The sequence below is a fragment of the Schizophyllum commune genome, assembly GCF_000143185.2.
Source record: "Schizophyllum commune H4-8 unplaced genomic scaffold SCHCOscaffold_6, whole genome shotgun sequence".
NCBI classification, from domain to species: domain Eukaryota; kingdom Fungi; phylum Basidiomycota; class Agaricomycetes; order Agaricales; family Schizophyllaceae; genus Schizophyllum; species Schizophyllum commune.
This window is the reverse complement of record NW_026089543.1, coordinates 1,020,789-1,039,403: the sequence shown is the minus strand read 5'-3', so window position 1 is coordinate 1,039,403 and position 18,615 is coordinate 1,020,789. Positions and strand designations below refer to the sequence as shown.

General features: G+C 56.8%; 10 protein-coding genes across 10 annotated transcripts; 6 read left to right on the top strand and 4 right to left on the bottom strand.

The window, feature by feature from the left end:
- Positions 1-586: 586 nt before the first annotated feature.
- SCHCODRAFT_02503248 (uncharacterized protein) lies at positions 587-1,146 on the top strand (the record flags this gene model as incomplete). Its single annotated transcript, XM_003031778.2, has 3 exons — positions 587-652; positions 704-990; positions 1,044-1,146. The coding sequence occupies 3 exons, from the start codon at positions 587-589 to the stop codon at positions 1,144-1,146; spliced, it is 456 nt and encodes a 151-aa protein (XP_003031824.1).
- A 456-nt stretch (positions 1,147-1,602) lies between these two features.
- On the bottom strand, positions 1,603-2,641 carry SCHCODRAFT_02502894 (uncharacterized protein; the record flags this gene model as incomplete). The annotated part of the gene is made up of 2 exons (XM_003032215.2): positions 1,603-1,715; positions 1,771-2,641. 2 exons carry the CDS (start codon positions 2,639-2,641, stop codon positions 1,603-1,605), a joined length of 984 nt encoding a protein of 327 aa, XP_003032261.1.
- Positions 2,642-3,551: 910 nt separating this feature from the next.
- On the top strand, positions 3,552-5,098 carry SCHCODRAFT_02688696 (DnaJ-domain-containing protein). The gene is made up of 5 exons (XM_003031779.2): positions 3,552-3,666; positions 3,728-3,954; positions 4,004-4,632; positions 4,682-4,847; positions 4,903-5,098. Exons 1-5 carry the CDS (start codon positions 3,582-3,584, stop codon positions 5,002-5,004), a joined length of 1,209 nt encoding a protein of 402 aa, XP_003031825.2. The 5' UTR covers positions 3,552-3,581; the 3' UTR covers positions 5,005-5,098.
- Positions 5,099-5,425: 327 nt separating this feature from the next.
- SCHCODRAFT_02541949 (glycoside hydrolase family 53 protein) lies at positions 5,426-7,276 on the top strand. Its single transcript, XM_003031780.2, has 7 exons — positions 5,426-5,935; positions 5,983-6,119; positions 6,171-6,497; positions 6,546-6,688; positions 6,735-6,792; positions 6,842-7,060; positions 7,112-7,276. Exons 1-6 carry the CDS (start codon positions 5,626-5,628, stop codon positions 6,911-6,913), a joined length of 1,047 nt encoding a protein of 348 aa, XP_003031826.1. The 5' UTR covers positions 5,426-5,625; the 3' UTR covers positions 6,914-7,060; positions 7,112-7,276.
- On the bottom strand, positions 6,884-8,849 carry SCHCODRAFT_02625836 (FAD/NAD(P)-binding domain-containing protein). Its single transcript, XM_003032216.2, has 9 exons — positions 8,659-8,849; positions 8,567-8,608; positions 8,346-8,512; positions 8,090-8,287; positions 7,843-8,006; positions 7,745-7,793; positions 7,494-7,691; positions 7,112-7,443; positions 6,884-7,060 (listed from the first exon to the last, which is right to left on the bottom strand). The coding sequence occupies exons 1-9, from the start codon at positions 8,759-8,761 to the stop codon at positions 7,012-7,014; spliced, it is 1,302 nt and encodes a 433-aa protein (XP_003032262.1). The 5' UTR covers positions 8,762-8,849; the 3' UTR covers positions 6,884-7,011.
- A 389-nt stretch (positions 8,850-9,238) lies between these two features.
- On the bottom strand, positions 9,239-9,868 carry SCHCODRAFT_01300855 (uncharacterized protein). Its single transcript, XM_050341408.1, has 3 exons — positions 9,832-9,868; positions 9,493-9,774; positions 9,239-9,433 (listed from the first exon to the last, which is right to left on the bottom strand). The coding sequence occupies exons 2-3, from the start codon at positions 9,728-9,730 to the stop codon at positions 9,384-9,386; spliced, it is 288 nt and encodes a 95-aa protein (XP_050200022.1). The 5' UTR covers positions 9,731-9,774; positions 9,832-9,868; the 3' UTR covers positions 9,239-9,383.
- SCHCODRAFT_02625830 (DUF1000-domain-containing protein) lies at positions 9,835-10,872 on the bottom strand. Its single transcript, XM_003032217.2, has 6 exons — positions 10,626-10,872; positions 10,542-10,570; positions 10,389-10,482; positions 10,218-10,321; positions 10,054-10,162; positions 9,835-10,002 (listed from the first exon to the last, which is right to left on the bottom strand). Exons 1-6 carry the CDS (start codon positions 10,821-10,823, stop codon positions 9,898-9,900), a joined length of 639 nt encoding a protein of 212 aa, XP_003032263.1. The 5' UTR covers positions 10,824-10,872; the 3' UTR covers positions 9,835-9,897.
- A 292-nt stretch (positions 10,873-11,164) lies between these two features.
- Positions 11,165-13,876, top strand: SCHCODRAFT_02503613 (uncharacterized protein; the record flags this gene model as incomplete). Its single annotated transcript, XM_003031781.1, has 11 exons — positions 11,165-11,261; positions 11,390-11,466; positions 11,840-11,913; positions 11,966-12,045; positions 12,108-12,280; positions 12,358-12,446; positions 12,502-12,605; positions 12,665-13,377; positions 13,429-13,628; positions 13,688-13,787; positions 13,823-13,876. The coding sequence occupies 11 exons, from the start codon at positions 11,165-11,167 to the stop codon at positions 13,874-13,876; spliced, it is 1,761 nt and encodes a 586-aa protein (XP_003031827.1).
- Positions 13,877-14,381: 505 nt separating this feature from the next.
- Positions 14,382-15,594, top strand: SCHCODRAFT_02501845 (GroES-like protein; the record flags this gene model as incomplete). Its single annotated transcript, XM_003031782.1, has 5 exons — positions 14,382-14,599; positions 14,653-14,725; positions 14,783-15,030; positions 15,080-15,253; positions 15,306-15,594. 5 exons carry the CDS (start codon positions 14,382-14,384, stop codon positions 15,592-15,594), a joined length of 1,002 nt encoding a protein of 333 aa, XP_003031828.1.
- An 854-nt stretch (positions 15,595-16,448) lies between these two features.
- SCHCODRAFT_02625818 (glycoside hydrolase family 76 protein) lies at positions 16,449-18,540 on the top strand. The gene is made up of 12 exons (XM_050345320.1): positions 16,449-16,545; positions 16,644-16,777; positions 16,833-16,943; positions 17,051-17,068; positions 17,117-17,212; positions 17,261-17,337; positions 17,390-17,415; positions 17,470-17,513; positions 17,562-17,723; positions 17,773-17,903; positions 17,970-18,130; positions 18,207-18,540. Exons 1-12 carry the CDS (start codon positions 16,462-16,464, stop codon positions 18,339-18,341), a joined length of 1,179 nt encoding a protein of 392 aa, XP_050200021.1. The 5' UTR covers positions 16,449-16,461; the 3' UTR covers positions 18,342-18,540.
- The last annotated feature ends 75 nt before the right edge of the window (positions 18,541-18,615 follow it).

Here is an 18,615-nt window from a genome sequence, read left to right as displayed (position 1 = left end):
CCCTCCTCACTCCTAACGTCGAGAGTCGGGAATTTGCCACAAAGCATCGTGCGCATGGCACGGAATCAATTCGCCGGAAACTGCCGGTCGATATCCGGCTCTCTGCGCTTAGCCCCTGCTCAGCTCGTTTCATGGGACTCCATCTCGTGTATACTTGCTATCTCTCCAGTCACGGCGGCTCTGACCCGCTGCAGTCTACTCTGCTCTGTTGTGGCTTGTACATCTTCGCGACGCTCCCGTCGGAATGGCAAGATTGGATATCAGCACCTAGCAGGGGAGGTGAGGTGCCGCGGCTCTAGATGCCGTTCATCTATGCGGGCGGGTATGCCTCGATCAACCGAACATGCTCGGGAAGAGCACCGATGGACAGCGAACTGTCATCAGCTAGTGGACTTTGCGAGACATCTGCGCAGTTGGACCCATATCCACACAGGTGCGCACGGTCAAGTGCTGATCTCCTGATTTCCATGGCGCGCTGCCCGGCCATGCTGCTCAGTACTGGGGCGACCGTATGCAACCGCACAAGACGTGAGAGTATAAGAGCGAAGGACGTCTACCTCTACTTCCATATCTTCGGTCCTCAACTATGCAGCTCACTACTGGCTTCGCCGTCTGCCTATCCCTCTTTTCCGGTGTATTCGCCAGTCTAACGGTACGTGGTCATGCTACTGGACTCTTGGACCATTGAATAGCTGACCTCCAGACCGGCGTACAGGCGAACATCGTTAGCGAGGCTGAGCTCATGCATTGGCTCAAGACGACGGACGCCGAGCTCACCTTCGTCGGCGAACCGATCCCCGGCATCAACGCCCCCGAAGGCCTCGCAGCCCGCGCTGCCGAAACTACCAAAGTCATCTACTGCAGCACGCGCAGCTTGAACGTCTGCGGTGGCCGATGCACGGTCTACAATGGCGGACCGGCGTGCTTGAACGCTCCTAACACGAACTGTTTGAGCGCGACGCACAATGTTGCGTTCTGTGGCGCCAAGGGGTGCGTACTACAGCCTGGAGTACTTTGTTGGGATAGGCTGACGCCCATAGCAGATGCAACTATCCATGCACCGAGTATGCTCACTGTGAATCCCCTATGGACGATGGGTTTTGCTTTACCCCTTACACCAACGCAATCCTGGTCGGAAACTACTGATTCCATGCGCGGCTTGACGGAAATCGCGGTAACAAATGACACACTGTCTTGTGCGATGGAGATGACTGAATAATTGTTGCCCGTGCTATGCAGTACTTCGACCTGAAATACTACCAAATATAATGAAGAAAGTCACGGGGGACTTGAGAGATAAATGATGAGCGTTGTGCTGACGGACAGGACTGGCGATGACGGGCCATGGCTTCAGCATCGAGGATCCATGCCATAAATACCGATAAATACGTGCAAATGATGTCTATGTAAATGAGTGATATAACTTAAGATCGAATGTATGGAGGATGTCTGGAGTCGTGTATGAGGGATGCTCGATCGGTGCGTGGTTGACAATTTATTCGTGTACAAAGTCGTGAGGAAGCAGCGTAATCGCGTGAAGTGGCGAATGAGGATGAGCAGAATAACTGAGCACGAAGACAATCATGTGCTTAGCGTCAGCACCTACGCGCCCGTACACTTCGACTGGTGGCGATCTCGAACGCCCGGGTTGATAAAGGTCGCCTGGCAGACCGCACAGACGAAATCGCGCCTACCCTCGTGGGACCGTAGGTGGTCTGAAGAAGCGTCAACATGCGGCCATCAGTCATCGAGGAGTACGAGTAAGCTCACTTCGCAAATTATGTTTGGCTGTAAACGTCGCACCGCACACGTTGCACCCATACTCGGCCGGCCTGGTCCGCCGCTCGCGCGACAGCCGCCTCATCGCATCTGTCGCGATGTGCGGTCGGGAAATGGGGAAGGGGGCGGCGGATGTGGAGGCGGGGTACGGCGTGTCGAGTGAGGTGGGGTACGATGCGCCAGGCAGAAAAGGGTCGCTAGTCATGGATGCAGGGACAGATGCTGGATCTAGGGAGGATGGATACGGCGCGCCGGTAGAGGGGGCCAAAGAAAAGTCCAGAGGGGTGCTACCGAAGGAGTCGAGTGACGAACTGGAGGCGAAGGAAAGACCAAAGGCATTCCAAGCCGGATCGTTCTGCTGGGACATGTCCATACTTGCAAAGAGAGCCTCGTCAGAGCCACCCGACATTTGTGGCACGGCAGGCGTACTCCGGTGCCTTGAGCTGGTCCCGACAGTCGGATATGGCGAGAATCGACCCTCTTGTCCATGGACAGCTCGGTTCGACGGATAAGTCGATGCCATCTGCCGACCCCGCCCAGGATTTGCCATCGACACGTCGGGTACTGGTTGTTGTAGGCCGTGACCAATGGTCGACATGCTTGACTGCTCTGGCCCATAGGATCCAGTCCCCGCATAGACTTGCGTGTATGCAAAGGGCAGCTGCGCTGGAGTGAAAGACCGCGTTTCTTGTGATAATTGCGGATGGGCAACGAGATTCGCGAACACGCTATTGGGGTTGGTGCTGGTATTGTCAAAGTCAGGGAATGCAGTTGTAGGATCAACGAAGGGGTCGTCTGGAATCAGAATTAGCGAGCGAACAGAAGAAAAGTTAGTCGGTAGTACTCGTAGAGGGCCCGGCATAATTCCCGGAATTCCTGTGAATTAATAGCTCGGGTCAATTATGTGCGGTGGGCAAGGCAAGAATGCGCATACCTGGACGAGGACGAGGATCCTGCAGAGCGACGGTGTTTCCCTTTGTTGTGAAGTGACGTGGGTTCCATCCTGCGCGCGAAAGAGGACGCGTAATGAAGGGGCGAGATTTGAAGAGAAAGAAACACCAAGAAGTAGTAAAATCATTGCTTGCGCGTCCTGCGTTATATATCGTCGGGTACAGTGCAGTCGCTCAAGGTGAGAGCGAGCGCTAACGCCCAAGTCTTGTGGCGCAGCTTTGATAGTATGGGGATCAAAACATCGTTGGCTATCTCACGGACTGTAGTGGGCGAGCTGTAGAAATCAGGCCGACGGACCAAACACGTTCTGACATACCTCGTGTCCAAATATGGGGATTCAGGAGTAGAGCGGCCAGTACGTCTTGAAGCTCAACTCGTATACGAGCTCGACAAAAACGTAAAGTTGTCGCCCCAGCGATGGTTGAAGAGGCGAGGGATTCAAAGCTGGCATAGGTCTCGTACAACTTGGGAGTCAGTAGAGCAAGCCGCTATGGTTACCTTCTCATTTTTGAGCTACCCGTTTCTCGCAGAATACCCTGTAACGCATACTGGAGAGTGCACCGCCTGGAATACCTCTCCGAGTTCCATCCCGCGTCTCGCGCCGCTCGCTGTTCTGCAGCCGTCGCAGACAGAGTAGTGACATTGAAGACCTCAGCGCATTCCAGAAGAGCCACAGTTGCTTTGCGTCATGTAACGCTCGCGCGCACACGGGTCCTCGCGTTCGGTCATGGAAGTTCAACAGCAAGCGCTCGCGTCGCGTGCCGTCACAGCACCGAACAGTGTCACGCCCTTCCCTGTTCGAAAATTTTGGAAATGGCCCAAGCGGCTCACCGTTCCCCGCGACCCCAACGATGTCGGCAGTGATCTCAGATATCTCGACGCCCATCCTGCCCAAGGACTATGCTCCCCCCGCCGTGGAGTCCTCCAAAATCAGCGGTGAGCGCGCCACGATCCGCCGATCTGTGCCCATCCGTTTATACTCAATGGCGATCCCAAGCGCCCACCCAGCGGCGACTCGTCCCTGCGGGCCCGGCGTTCATCAACTATGCGCGGCTGAAGCTGCACCACAACTTTGACCTCGACACGCACGACAAGCACCTCGAGACGCAGAAGCAGAAGCTCCAGGAGCAGAACGCGGCGAACGGCAGTGGCGAGGACGATCTTGGTGTCGGTGACGAGCCCGAGTCCGCGGAGCTGCTCTCCCTCGACCCCAAGGAGTGGAAGGTGCGTAGTAGTCTGCATACCCCGAACATCTTACTGACTTTACTTCCAGAAACACGACTACTACGCCGTCCTCGGTCTCTCACACCTCCGCATCAACGCTACGCCCGAGCAGATCAAGATCGCGCACCGCAAGAAGGTCCTCAAGCACCACCCCGACAAGAAAGTCAGCTCCTCTACCCCGCAGGAGACCTCCTCCATCTTCACCAACCTCAACACAAACGACGACGCGTTCTTCAAGTGCATCCAGAAGGCGCACGAGGTCCTCACCAACCCCGAGAAGCGCCGGCAGTTCGACTCCGTCGACCCCACCGTCCTGGACGCGGAGGAGGACGACCCGAAGGAGAAGGACTTCGCGAAGAAGGGGCGCAAGCTCGACGACAAGGCGTTCTTCGACACCTTCGGCCCGATCTTCGCGCGCGAGTCGCGGTTCTCGCGGAAACAGCCTGTCCCCCAGCTCGGTAACGCGGACTCGAGCAAGGAGGAGGTGGAGGGCTTCTACGACTTCTGGTACTCCTTCGACAGCTGGAGAAGCTTTGAGTGGTTGGACAAGGAGGTCAACGAGGGCAGCGACTCGCGTGACGACAAGCGGTATACTGAGAAGAAGAACAAGACCGAGCGCGCGCGGAGAAAGAAGGAGGACACCGCGCGGCTGCGCGGTTTGGTCGATCTTGCTTTATCGTGAGTTTGTTAGCGCTCGGTCATCAAGCTGCCTAACTTTCGCATCCAGACTTGACCCTCGCATCAAGCGCATAAAGGAGGAGGAGAAGGCTGCCCGTGCTGCCAAGAAGGCCGGTCGCTCAGGGACCGCCACGCCAAACAACAAGAAGGCGGAGGAGGAGGCCGCGAAGAAGGCCGCAGAGGAGGAGGCTAAGCGGAAGGAGGAGGAAGAGAAGGTTAATGGCTTCACCTTTCCAAACCAATTTGATCTCAGTATTGACCTTCGTATAGAAAGCGCGCGAGGAGGCGAAAAAGGCCAAGGCCAAGGCGGCCAACGAGGCCAAGAAGGCGCGGAGAGCCCAGCGGGCTGCGGCCGACGGTGCCGCTGCCTAGTTGGTTTGTACTTACCCTGTAGATCTCCTTGTTTATTTTGCAACATGATGGAGGGCAACCCACGACACTGCATACCCCGTGGGCAGATGAGCACGCTAAGTTCAGCAAGGGTAAGTAGGTGGTTACCTCGGTGCTCGAGCAGACCCCCCTGGCCTGATGTGTACTCGACTGGTAAGCTCAGCAGGTTCGAGAGAGGACTTACCACCTCCGCTGATCGTCCGCATTCTGCAATGTTGGCCACCGCTACCTGCGTCTCGACCGTCGTCGGGACCGATGCCGTGTGTTCGCACTCGTGATCGCTACAGCGCGTGACATTCTCAACTTCAACACGACGGTAATCTGGACTGGCGCTTCTTGGTAGGACTTGGTGCGCTGGACATGCGCAGACTGTGCTCAAACGTTCGAGGTCTAGGGACCCCCCCTTGCACCGAAATCGTCGTTGCATCCTGTGGACCTTTGGCTTGTGACCGACGTTGCATGCGCTGCATAAATTGCCAGTGATCCGTTCCATGCTGGTCATTTCCCCGAGGCTGGTTGCGGCCCGCCCGGTTGCGCGCCCTGGTTGCTGCTTCCTCACCGATATATATCCCGCGTCTAGCATGGCGCAGTCCATTCCTCCCGATGTCCCTCTTCACTCGCTTCGCCGTTGTCGCGTTCACCGCGTGCCGGCTGGCCGGCGCGCTCACCTACCACGGTGCCGACTTTTCTTCCCTGATCAACCTGGAGAACGACGGCCAGACGTACAATGACGGCGGCTCAACGCAGCCATTCGAGAAGATCCTGGCCAATCATGGTACCAACCTCGCTCGGATTCGCATCTGGACGAGCGACAGCTACGACGAGTATAGCTTGCAATACGGTTTAGACCTCGCCAAGCGCGCCTCGGCTGCTGGAATGGCCATCATGGTTGACTTGCACTACAGCGATACTTGTGAGTCCGCCCCTCCAATTTACAATGCCGAAACTCACTTCAGGAAGGGGCGGATCCTGGAAAGCAAGCGACGCCGTCCTCCTGGCCCACCGACCTTGATTCCCTCAACCGCTACATCTACGACTACACCAAGGACGTCGTGACCCAATTCTCGGATCAGGGGACCCCCGCCGACTTCATCCAGGTATGCTACTCTCCATCCTCACACTCTCTACCCATCCTTAACCTCCCCCAGATCGGTAACGAAATAAACTCCGGGATGCTCTTCCCCGCCGGACAGATCTCCTCCAACGGCTACGAGGGTCTCTCACAACTCCTTCACTCCGCTGCCGCCGGCGTGCGCGACGCCTCTTCCAGCACCAAGATCGTCGTCCACCTCGCCGACGGCTGGGACAAGTCGACCGTATCCAACTGGTACTCGAAGGTCCTCGACTTCCAGGGCGCATTCACCACGGACGACGTCGATGTCATGGGCTTCTCCTTCTATCCTTTCTACAACACTGGCGCCACGCTAGCGAACCTCCGAAGCAGCCTGTCATCAATGCAGAGCACCTATGGCAAGGTGGGTGCGCTTGTTGTTTTGGAGAGCGCGAGGTCTAACAGCCCGAAGCCCATCATGGTCGTAGAAACGGATTGGCCCACCTCATGCAGCGGAGTCACCATGAGCGAGTCCTCCATTCCCATCTCTGCGGCGGGCCAAGAATCTTGGGTCGCTAGCATTCGCGAAGTCCTCGCCGATGTCGGTGGCACAGGGTACGTTCGAACGCATCCCCGGTGACCATGCCTGACCGTACTCCAGAATCATCTACTGGGAGCCTGGCTGGATAGGAAACGCTGGTCTTGGCAGCTCTTGCGCTGTACGTCCGTCCACTTCGAGGTGACACTCTTGCTGATGCTTCTCACCAGGATAATCTCCTCGTTGATTGGAATACCAACGGGGTCAAGGGATCCATCGACATGTTCTCTGATTCGATGTAAAGCGTCGTGCAAGCTGAATAAAGGCATAAGCTTCTATCGACTGAAATTCCATTCTCTATTTTGCACATGCACGTCGGGAATGCCGTCTAGTATACAACCTAAGATCTCTCCGCCGCAACTTCCTTCTCGATGTGTTCCTTCATATCACTGCGAAAGCCGTCAGCATCTTTCCTTCGTCCCAACGATCGCAACACTCACTACGAGTTCATCTCCGGAATCGTCAACTTCGTCCACCCGTCCTTCTTATCGAACGCGCTCGGCAGCCCGAGCGACGTGAACCCGATGCGCTCGTTGATGTCGTCGGTAGCAAGCCGGCTCGCGGTCTGCACCCGCGTCGCGCGCGGCTTACGGATGCGCTCGTACATGCGGAGGCCCGCGGGGACGTCGTTCGAGTACTGCGGGTACTTGGCAGAGAAGAGGATGCCGAGGCAGGCGGCGTCCTCGATGGCCTGGCAGGCGCCTTGGGATTGGTGCGGCATCATGGGGTGCGCGGCGTCGCCCAGGAGCGTTGTCACACCCTTCGACCAGTACTGTGAGGCCGTTTGAGCTCGGCAGGACCACTGAGTTGCAGACGACCTACCGGGTATTCGTCGTGTACGTATAGCCGCCACGGCATCCGGTCGATAGAGTGCTTGAGCAGGTCGACCACATTCTTCTCCAGCTTGTCCGCGTACGCGCCGACGAGAATCTCGTCGACGTCCACCTCCTTGAAGGTGAAGCCTTCGGAGGTGTGCTGCTCGGCGTACTCGGTTGGCATGAAGCAGTAGAACGAGACGATCTGAACGGTGGTTAATTCGCACGAGGCGTCATTACTGAGTTCGAAGAACATACGTCGCCGCCCGCGCACGGGGACATGACAATCTTGAAGTACTTGTTGACGCTATGTGAGTGTCAGCCAAGTGGCAAGCAGGAGAAGGCGCCCTGCATACTCCTCATACTGCTCGAACCCATTCCAGTACTGGATCGCCGGCTCGTAGCTGTAGTCGACGAGACCCAGGCGCTTGACATCGGAAGTGAGGACATTGCACCGGAAGCACGTCTGCGGCGCATATTTGCGCTCCGTCTTGATGCCGAGCGCCGTGCGGACATTGGACTGCAAGCTCAATCAGCACAATGGACGCAGCCCCTCAATCGTCGCCTGCCAGTCAATGGCCGCCCGCCAGTGAGTATACGCACCCGAATGCCATCAGCACCGATGATGATGTCCGCCTTCACCTCCTTGCCGTTCCTAAACTTCGCGATGCCCGCCTCCACGTCGACGTCGTCGCAGACGTAGTCGACAAGGATCTTCACCGGCTCGCCCTCGCCCTCCTCCGACATCGCCGACTCGAGCAGCATCGCGTGCATGTCTTGCCTGTGGAACATGTTGTAGACCTGTGGGCACGCATCAGCATTTGAGATGTACAGCAGAACAGCATGAAGGCCAACTTACATTACCCCACTCCTTCTTGTAGTCCCCAAGGCTGTAGATGGCTAACGGCTCGCTCGTCTTCCAATCGCGCATCGTCAGGTGCTCGAGGATGACGGGCCTGCCCGCCGGCACGTCAACGTCCCACTCATGCAGCCACTGCGTCCCGTTCGCCGCGCACGAGATAGACGCTGGGCACACAGTCGTAAGCGAAACGCATCTCATACTGGCCATGCAACACTCACCTCCGACTTCGGCGGCGAAGCTGCGGCGCTCGTAGACCGTCACTGTACCGTAGTCAGCCTCGCAGAACACGAAGACGACACTCCACGCCCACCTCTATGCCCGGCGCGCCGCATCGCGACGGCGGCAGCCAACCCGCCAATCCCACCGCCCATAACCGCCACATCCAGCTGCTTCCACTGCGCAGAGGTCGACATTTGTGGCAACTGGCTCCCCGAGGTAGATAGGTAGGTGAACAAAAAGGGTTAGAGCTTCTCGAAGACACCAAGCGGAACTGGGTCAACCCAACACCTCCCTCGCCCACCTTTATACTTATCGCCCCCCGCTCCCACGAGCGCCCCTTTCACAGAGGGATGAATTCCGCCAGAAGCGCAGCTGCCCACTGTGTATCCCATGCATCACGATCCCCGCTGGCTAGTTCCATCCGATGACTTGCCCCCCAGCGGCACGTCCGATAAGCGATAGGATGGTTAGCGGGGGACAAGGCCGCCCTCGCCGCAGGACGGGATGCCATGAAGGACGTCATCATCTTCTAGTGAGGGCATACAACGCACCGCCGCCAATGACTTTTGAAGGTAGGGACTGGTGATGCGTGGGGTAAGTTGAGTTGAACGGACGAAGGCCCAGGTGCGCGTTAGTCTGCCAACGTTGATGCCGACGACGAGCGCATCGGAGAGTGTAGGCCTCGGGCGGGTATCGTATCGCTGCTATTCGCAGTGTATTCGGTGAGGCATAGCAGTGCATTCGACCAAGCGCTAAGGGTGACGAGAGGCGCTGCGGTCCATACATGATAAAATGAGGTGGCAGCACATAGCGGCCTCACGCGGCTGCTCGAATGGGCCCTCTACGGTCATGACCATTGTCCGAGTCTGTTACAGGTGCATCAGTAACGTTGAGCGACACCGACGGCGTGCGGACGACGACTGACAGACCTTCACCCTCACCCGCTCGAGACTTGTCGTCTCACTTGATGAAGTGCGTACTTTGACAGGCCAAGAGTCAAGGGCGACGTCATCCCGGTTCAACAGGTCGTCGCCGAGCATTCGGTGTGGCCAGCTGCAGCTATACGACCCCGACGGTCGCGCTGACGGTGTAATCCCAGCATTACGGCTTGCCTTCAGTCTCGTAACAATCGACGATAGCAACAAGGTATTCAATGACGTCATCCCGTAAGCACCTTTGAATGCTTTTTTGATTCCTTTACAGGTATCTGAGGTGGATGGGTGAGCCCAAGGCTAGCAGCTTGCATAGAGAAACAAGGACATACGCTATGATACAACTTGATTTCCTAGGTTACATCGGAATGCTCTGGGTTATGTTATCCTTCTTCACGCTACGCGCCGAGCCTGCTGAAGTTGCCGTCCGTCCCAGCAATCTTCTCGTGGTCAGCAAGATTCGCTTGCGCCTCGTAAACGGTGACGGGTATGCTGGTATTCCTCTGCAAAAGCCCGGTCAGCACGGACTTAATGAGGACTTCTCTGACACTGACCTCCTGCCAATGGCCCAAGAATCCGACGTAGTAGATGCGAGTGGTGTCCGCGCCTTGTGAGCCAGGGAAGAAGAGCGTAATGCTAGAGATGTTGGAGAACTTGGCGGTTCTATTGCATAGCATTAGACGTGATCGTGGATACTGCGCGTACGCTCAACACTCACTTCACCGCATATTCACCCACTTCCCGACCCTGCGCCACGTCGAATTCCTGGGTCGGCATCTTGTCCGCAACATCGTCAAAGTCCATCTCCGCCGCGTTGGCGAACTGCGAGGACAGACGAAGCGAAATGAGCGCCTCGGCCTGACTTGCAGCAATGTGATCGGTCACTCACCAGGACGACTTTGGACGGTGTTTGGTCGGCTGGGCCCGTTTTGAGCAGAATAGAGCGAAGGCGGACGGCTCCCGTGAACGGTACACGAATGATCCTGCAGGTCATGGGCGCTTAACCTCGATCAGTCACAGAACAAGCGAGATGGGCGCTTACATCTGGTCGTCTGCATCGGACTCGAGGAACTGCCGTGTTCGCTGTCAGCATTCCTTGAAGGCAAGGTTAAGATATATAGCGCACCCTGGTCTCGTCCATCCGCTCATGCCAGGGCTTGATAACCTCTGGGCCCTCGCCATTAGTTGCGTTCAGGGCGCGCACGACCCCGCGATCGACATGGTTGTACAAGTTGTCCTGAGGACCAAGGCCGGACGTATCGTGATCATGGTCGTGGTCGTGGCTCTCATCTGCGCAGCTATGATGCTGGTGGTCGTGTGGCATTTTGGATAGTATCAGTGATGCATGGATGGATGATGAAAGGGACGATGATAATGTGGCGTTAATGACCGTACGTCTCCCCAGGCCGGACTTAACATGTCACGTGTAGCATCGGCAATTGCCGGTCGGGCGCTCTGCTTCGCCCGATACTCACGCTGCAGCGGGTTTCCGTCCTTCCAACACGACATGAACACAGCTGCGCCCTCGACGCTCCCGGTGAATTTGATTGATCTTTCAATGACTCGATCCAGTCCTGACCTACATAAATACCCAATAGCAGTGCTGCATGCAGCCCCCATCGATATCTTGCGCTCAACCCATTCCTCGCAGGAGTATTTCTCGCTATGCGCACAACGCGGAGCAAGAGCGGGATCCTTAAAGAGGGGAAGAAGAGACAGCCTAAGGCCGTGTCTGATGATGGGCAAGAGGAGTCCGACATAGGTGGGTCTATGCGATTCTGAGGACCGCTGAGACCCTTAGCGCGCTCACCCGTGCCCCAGAGCCCGAGCGCCCACCCAGGAAGCGCACGCGTAAAGGTGCAGCCTTCAATGCAGACAATAAACCTACAGGCACTGCGGCGCCTGAGAGACAGGGCGTGAAGCAAACCTCGAAGCTCATGTGCATGCCCCTGGACATTTGGTTCGAGGTAAGCAACATCCGGCCCAAGAGGCGCCCTGCATGCCGAGCTTCAAGCATTCATCTGACATACTGCTTCCTAGATCCTACAGCGGCTCGACATTGGAACTCTGCACGCTCTCTCGCACACGTGCACTCAAGTACAAGACACCCTCGCGTCCCCTCAGGCCGCCGGCATTTGGAAGAATGCCCGAGGTTGCTTAGGGCGCTGTCCGACCCCTCCGCCCGGGACGTCAGAGACGCGGATCGCTGACCTGGTCTTCAAAGGAAACAGATGTCAGGTGAGGCTCTGCATAGCGACCGGAGTCTTTGCGAGCAGCACCCAAAGTGCTCTCGTCTAGCCCTCCGGTCTCTTGACCGGTAGAGTACTTATGCATATCCAGAATTGCGGCCGCGCCAGCGTCGACATCGACTGGCAGCTGCTCATGCGCGTGTGCGAGCCCTGCAGGAGAGTATAGTGAGTCTATCACCTCACATTAGCGTTAACACCCTCGCTCATATCCCCCAAGCTCATTCAACTCCAAAAGGTTCCAGCGCGAATTTCCCGGCGAGGATGCGTCCGTCCTGCCCTTGGTTCTCTACACCAATAGTATGCGCCTGTCTATACATACACTCATGAAAGAAGGTATCTGACGACGACGTTCTTTCTAGTACACCAAGGCTGGGCGTCGCCAACCACCTACTACTGGAGGTCCGACGTCGAGCGCATGCTCAGAATCGTGGCGCGATACAAGGGAGATATCGCTGGCAAGAAGCCCGGTGCGGAAGCAGCTTACAAGGAGTTCCGCGAGCGTAGGATCGCTCGTGTGCTTTCGGTTGTCCAGGTAAGTCAGAAGTCTTCTTCTATCTATTGCCTCAAGGGTACTTGCGAAGTTCTGAGTAAATGACGCGATCCATCTAGTCTGCTCCTCAATACAAGTCCTGGCATTCAGAAGTACGGTCGGAGAGCTGGCGCGAGCTCGCAAAGTTGGCCGAGGAGCGGAAATCAGCGTATGTGTCGCCTTCCTTCTAGTCGCTCGCCAAACGCACTTCTAACACACAACAGCATCCGGGCGCGACTTCTGCAGATCGGTCATGACCCTCGGGATGTTGAACATGTCATGACCAACGGCGACATTGAGGTTGAACGAAAGGAACTCACCGAAGCCTGTGCGTAGTCGCTGCGTGCTCGTCATCCCACGCCGAAAATTGACCTCCCACTAACTTAGCTTGGCGGCGTATCAAGAAGAAATGGGAGACCCAAGTCGCCAAAGCCCGCCGGCGCCGCCTCGCCACGGACCACCCTGGCATCATCGGCCAACGAAAGCGCGCCGCTGCCCGGGTGTACAACGAGGTGTACCATAGAAACGTCGGCCCGCTGGAGTGGTTCACGCTGGAGTGGTTGACGCTGCCGCCGGCCCACGAGGTCATCAAGCTCGAGCCGCTTTGGGAACCCGTCTACTCCGACGTCGATGCGGATGTTCCGGATGCCGCATTCCAGAAAGCCCTGCGGGCCTGCGCGAGTGCAATTAGGAAGCATAAGAGCGACAACATCTATAGTGTGCGACGCGCCTTCGATGATGTGCCCAAGGAGGTCAAAAAAGGCGGCATGCTGCTCAAAGACGCGGGGGTGGATGTCCTCGATCTGGCGGTAGCGACCTGCAAGGAGCGATGGCATTCATCTACACCGTTCTCCGAGCAATGCCTCAGTGCCAAGGAATACCTCTTCAGGCGGTCGTACTGCATGAGTGACTGTAATCCAGAATACTGCTCAGACCTCTCGGGCGTCGTAGTCGCACTCCTGGACGCAGTCAACCGGTCCCCGGCGACGACGACATTCGCAGGGCTAGACCAGCTTGATCCACGGTTCTTCTGCTCCCTTTGCCCACCGCAGGAAATTGGCGGCACATGGACGAGGTTGTCCTTCAAATGGCGTTCCGCTGTATGTGCTCAATCGCGTTCTCCGAATGCGTCGCACTAACACGAGCCGTAGGTGCTTCATTACAACGAGCATCACGCGGAAAAGCAGGAAATCGCGAAGTTCAGAGCTCTGTCCGCAACCGAGGCGGGTCACGCACGCAGGAACGAGATCCCCGAGCTCGCAGATGCGAAGACCTGGTCCTGCGCCCATTGTGGCGAACACCTTGACAATTGGCAGCGGCAGTGCGACGTTGAGGCGCATGCGAGGAAAAGGTGGCCCTTCGAAGATTCGCTTAATGCTGTTGGCTGAATGTGGCTGAACATATGAACAGACACGATATCGCTGCCCCTAAGATTGGTGCCGATGTGTTATGTGTGCCCGTCGTACTCGTGAACGTCAAGCCGGTTCGCGTATCTGTCGACAGTCCCCTAGTAAGTTAGACACCAGTCTTTGAAGCAATGTACAGAATTCAGTAGCTGACTTCGATGGATTTTCGGAGAGGATGCACGACTTCAGATGAAGGCATTGACCGCGCTCACAGCGCGTCGCCGAGGTGGAAGAAAGGTCAGTGATTTTGTGGCGTAATGTTTGCCGTTGTGATCAGTTGACTGAATGATTCGCTTGCGTGATCAGCACCTTGCCTCCTGCGTTCGACCATACCGTATCACCCTCGGGAATGGGCTTGGTCTCAGGGAGGCACTGAATCATACGAAGGCCTTTGCAATATACTCGGTCACTTGAAGGAACCCAATACGCCTGTGTGCTTACCGTCTCCATCCAGCTCGGCGCATCTGTCCATGCCATGACCATGCTATACTAGGCGCGTAATTTCGGAGCCTTCCACGTTTCTTCCCAATGGACTGCTTCCGCCGCTGCGATTGAGGAACGTCATCGCGCGCCAGCGTGCAGGCGATGTGTATCGATGGCTTTCGGGAGTATATATACGCCAGTAGTTGCCACCCTCACAACTTTCAACTTCTTCACCACAGCAACCTGCCCTCTGTTTAGTCAACTCGCCAAAAGCCATGTCCACCGAATTCACCGTTTACAAAGGCTCAAAGGACGGCAAAGTCCTCAAGGGTAAGACGTACCGGGTGCTGAAGAACGATGATGTCCTGGTCAAAATCACCCACTCTGGCCTCTGCTACACCGACGTCCACTACCGCACGACGGACATGGTCCTCGGCCACGAAGGCGTCGGCATCGTCGAGAGCGTTGGTCCCAACTGCCATGATCTGAAGGCGTGAGTATGACCCAGAAACTTCCTTCGTTCGCGTATGCTGAGAAGTTTCCCAGCGGCGATCGCGTAGGGTGGGGATACGTCCACGACACATGCGGCTCCTGCAGAATGTGCCTCCGAGGCGAGGATGTAGGTTTTTCCTCCCCTAAACACGTCCAACTCACCCTCTAATCGAGCCATGTTCAGATGTACTGCCCGAAGGCCGTCTTATACGGGGTCGGCGATCTCGATATGGGCTCCTTCGCTAGTCACGCCGTCGTTCGTGAGGCATTCCTGCATCGCGTGCCGGACGAGATTGAACTCGTCAATGCGGGTCCGCTCTTCTGCGGTGGTGCCACCGTATTTGAGGCACTGAACAGGTATGGTGTCACGTCGACCGACCGTGTCGGCGTCATCGGTGTCGGTGGCCTCGGTCATCTTGCCATCCAGTTCGCGTACGTACATCCTCGACTTTGAGCCTTCTCGTCGCTGACAATCTGGCAGCGCTAAAATGGGCTGCAAAGTCGTCGTCTTCAGCGGCACCGAGAGCAAAAAGGACGAAGCCATCGCGCTGGGCGCGACCGAGTTCCACGCCACCAAAGGCCTGACCAGCCTCGCCCATGTCCAACCCATCGACTGCCTGCTCGCCACTCCAAGTGCGCAGCCAGACTGGAAGCTGTGAGGAAGCTATGCCCTGCTTTTGCTTCCATCCATGCTAAGCTTTCCCCAGCTACCTCGACATTATGGCGCCGAAAGGGAAGGTCTTCCCACTCACCGTCGAATTGGGCAACTTCGAGAACTTCCCCGCTTTCCCTGTCAACGCCAAGGGCCTCACTATTCAGGGCTCTGCGTGCGGCCCGCGCATCCTCTATCGCCAGATGCTCGAGTTCGCCGCGCGGCACGGCGTAAAGCCCGTGGTGCAGACCTTTCCCATGCCGGAAGACGGTATCGAGGAGGCCTTCAAGGTGCTGCAAGAGGGCAAGATGCGCTACCGCGGCGTTCTTGTTGCGCAGAATTGAGTAATGGGGAAGATTCAATTACAAGCCACTTAGAGAGGATTGTGTACTAGTAGGCCTTCGCTAGATACCATATAGATGATGAAGACCGTGAGCTGAACAAGCAAAAGGTTGATTGAGAGGACCGTGAGGTTCGCAGTTCGTCATCGGAGTGAGCGCTCGGCAAACGCCGGGTTCGTGGGAAGTTCGAATTCCGCTTGCAGCATGTTTTGCTTCGCGCCATCAGCGTCCTCGTTCCTGCGAACTCGCTTTTGTCAAGGTCGCGAGGGGTGCTGACTGTACTCCTACAGAGAATTGTAGGTTGAAATGATGCACGCCTTCCGAGGTTTCCTACCGCTTTCTCATTCGCGCTGACGCCAACATGAACCCCAGCATGCATGGCGCACCAGCCCGCGTTTGAATGCTTCGCATTCAATTCAGTACATTCGTCTCTGCGCGAACCTCCGTAAACCCTCTCTGTCGCAACAAGATTCGTTTATGGTCACCAGAATGGGATAAGCATCAGTCGACGTCAAGAGCACACTGTCGAAATCCTCCTCCGACACACCTCAAGGGTCTCAGCGTACTAAGGCAGTGTTTCTGCTTGGGCTTCTGCGCAATTCCGCATCAACGGTCTCTGGGAGCCCGCAGGATCCAGGTACTGGTAAGGCTTTCCCGCTCGGTATTCATTGAGTGCTATTCATCTACTCGTCCTTCACTTCGACCACCGCTGATCGAAGCGTTTTCGCCATCGCCGCGCTCTCTCTGCGCCGCCCCTAGATATGGTACTCTATAGACCATATCATGCTATGGGCCGAGGCGCCGTATATAAGAAGGCGACAAAGATACTAGGTAGTCTCTAACCTGTCCCTAACTTATCTCTTCCCCGCCATGCTCGGACTCGCCAGCCTGTCCCTTCTCTCTCTCGCGGCCCTCTCCCTTGCCCAAGACCTCGGCGTGCCGCTTAAGTGGAGGGTGAGTGGACTGTCGAGCCTCACAACTGCTCGCGACTATCTGCTTGCCCCATCGAACTGCTCCCTCTTGGTAACTGACCTCCTACCTCCACCTACCAGAAATTCTCCAACGACCGTTCAGATGCCGAAATCATCAAGATCTCCGAGGCCGCCATCGACGCTATCCTCCCGAAACTGAAGAAAGATACGGGCGAGTTCGACGGCATTGGCTACTGGCAGTCGGGCAATGTCTGGCGAGTTGACGCGTGTCCCTATCCTTGCGCCAGAGTCTGACTGCTTTCTCAACAGGGCGTCCATGGCGAACGAGGACTATCGCGCCGGCACGACGAAGTACAAGGACCAAGTCGTCAACCAGCTGAAGAACGTGTGGGGTCTGCGTGACAACTATGATCAGTGGGGGTAAGCACCGAAGTGAATGCTCTCCCGTATCCTCGCTGATATATTTGAAGGGTATGTGGGCTTCCTTCAGCTTGAGATCGTCAAGGTTGACCACTTGAATATGGCCAGTTCAACGATGACGCTGCGTAGGTCCATACGTTATTCGGTCGTGGTACGGCTCATTGTTAGTGTAGATGGTGGGCTACCGCGGCCATCTACGCTTGGCGTGCGTACAACGACAAGGACCTGTTGAACAACGCCATCAAGACGTGGGAGCACATCAGCACATAGTACGCTGCACTCTCGACGCTCTGACAGGTTCTCACCACCCCATCCAGCGCCATCTCCGACGACGACGCCAAGGCAGGCAAGATCTCGACGAAGGACTTCACCTTCAAGGGAACATGCAATGACAGTAAGCTGCTCTTCTCATGCAATCAGGGTTCATAGCTGAACTGCCTATGCAGAGAGCATGGCCGGCGGTGTCTTCTGGGTATGTGCCATCCGTCACGTATCGCGCACCGGGGTCGTTGCTTATGGATCGTAGAAAACCGAGAAAGGCAGCGACGGCATCAACAGCATCACCACAGGGTACGTCTCTACGCGAGGGCTTTGAATCCCACCTAACGCCTGCGTCAGCCTCTACATGACCCTCTCCGCCTACCTCGGCGAGGCCACGGGCGACGACAAGTACATCACGGCCGCCGAGAAGAGCTTAGCCTGGATCCGCAACATTAACATGAAGGACAACCTCGCCCTCGACTCCATCACGGCTAAGGACTGCAAGCACGGCGCGGACTGGTACCTCACAGAATGCACACACCTCACCAGAGTGCTAACCCTGCTGCAGGCTCTTCACCTACAACACTGGCAAGCTGCTCGAGGGCCTTGAAATCCTGGTGGACTTGACCGACAACGACGACTACAGGAAGCTCGCCGCCAACGTCGCGAACGCGGCCATGAAGACAAATGCGTGGCACCGTGAGTCACCTGCGCCCTCTACCTCCCTCGACCGTCCCCCAATCCCGCATTCTCACCCACCCCCAGGCGACGACGGCGTCATCAAAGAGGGCGCCTACCCCAACGAGAACAACGACGCCGTCGGCTTCAAGTCCGTCCTCGTCCGCGCCCTCGACGAAGCGTACAACCGCCGGAAGGGCGACAACGAGGCGCTGCGCATCCTCATCCATTCGTACGTCTGCGTGCAGGTGAGCTCAGCGGGGTTGTTCCACGGCCTCTCCCCCTTCGGGGCCGTCTGCCAGTGACTCATGCATGCGCCTACAGTTCAACGCCCTCCTCGACCTCGCGGCCAAGGGAGACACGTACTCCAGTTCGTGGACCGGGCCCGCTCAGGACTTCACGACGTGGGGCCAGATGGCGGCGCTCGACGTCTTCGTCGCCGCTATCAATGCGGCCTGAGACGAGGGTGGTGGCAGTGGTAGGGTGGCGTCTGAGCAAGTTTAGCAGGATCGCGCCCAAGTCCATCTGTCTTTACGATCTTTACTTCAAGTTATTCTGTCTGTGAATGTGCTTGAGGGTAAGAAGAATCAGCTACTCCTCGCGGTAGAAGTCAAGCACATCCCATGGCTTTACGTTGATCAGCGCGTCTACATGCAGCACCAGACTTCGTCTACGGCGCCCGCTGGGGAGGAAGTCGCTACGCCAAGCTTTTCTTCATCCCCCACCTTCGAGA

Coding starts and splice junctions, on each gene's coding strand:
- SCHCODRAFT_02688696 (XM_003031779.2), top strand. CDS start 3,582: ATGTCGGCAGTGATCTCAGATATCTCGACGCCCATCCTGCCCAAGGAC. Junction 3,955..4,003: donor TCGACCCCAAGGAGTGGAAG/GTGCGTAGTAGT, acceptor CTTTACTTCCAG/AAACACGACTACTACGCCGT. Junction 4,848..4,902: donor GGAAGGAGGAGGAAGAGAAG/GTTAATGGCTTC, acceptor ACCTTCGTATAG/AAAGCGCGCGAGGAGGCGAA.
- SCHCODRAFT_02541949 (XM_003031780.2), top strand. CDS start 5,626: ATGTCCCTCTTCACTCGCTTCGCCGTTGTCGCGTTCACCGCGTGCCGG. Junction 6,498..6,545: donor TGCAGAGCACCTATGGCAAG/GTGGGTGCGCTT, acceptor AACAGCCCGAAG/CCCATCATGGTCGTAGAAAC. Junction 6,689..6,734: donor GCCGATGTCGGTGGCACAGG/GTACGTTCGAAC, acceptor ACCGTACTCCAG/AATCATCTACTGGGAGCCTG.
- SCHCODRAFT_02625836 (XM_003032216.2), bottom strand. CDS start 8,761: ATGTCGACCTCTGCGCAGTGGAAGCAGCTGGATGTGGCGGTTATGGGC. Junction 8,609..8,658: donor GCGGCGCGCCGGGCATAGAG/GTGGGCGTGGAG, acceptor ACTACGGTACAG/TGACGGTCTACGAGCGCCGC. Junction 7,692..7,744: donor CCCCGTGCGCGGGCGGCGAC/GTATGTTCTTCG, acceptor ACCACCGTTCAG/ATCGTCTCGTTCTACTGCTT.
- SCHCODRAFT_01300855 (XM_050341408.1), bottom strand. CDS start 9,730: ATGACGTCATTGAATACCTTGTTGCTATCGTCGATTGTTACGAGACTG. Junction 9,434..9,492: donor GCGGGTGAGGGTGAAGGTCT/GTCAGTCGTCGT, acceptor CACCTGTAACAG/ACTCGGACAATGGTCATGAC.
- SCHCODRAFT_02625830 (XM_003032217.2), bottom strand. CDS start 10,823: ATGCCACACGACCACCAGCATCATAGCTGCGCAGATGAGAGCCACGAC. Junction 10,571..10,625: donor AGCGGATGGACGAGACCAGG/GTGCGCTATATA, acceptor CGAACACGGCAG/TTCCTCGAGTCCGATGCAGA. Junction 10,322..10,388: donor CACCGTCCAAAGTCGTCCTG/GTGAGTGACCGA, acceptor CTGTCCTCGCAG/TTCGCCAACGCGGCGGAGAT.
- SCHCODRAFT_02625818 (XM_050345320.1), top strand. CDS start 16,462: ATGCTCGGACTCGCCAGCCTGTCCCTTCTCTCTCTCGCGGCCCTCTCC. Junction 17,514..17,561: donor ATCAACAGCATCACCACAGG/GTACGTCTCTAC, acceptor CGCCTGCGTCAG/CCTCTACATGACCCTCTCCG. Junction 18,131..18,206: donor ATTCGTACGTCTGCGTGCAG/GTGAGCTCAGCG, acceptor ATGCGCCTACAG/TTCAACGCCCTCCTCGACCT.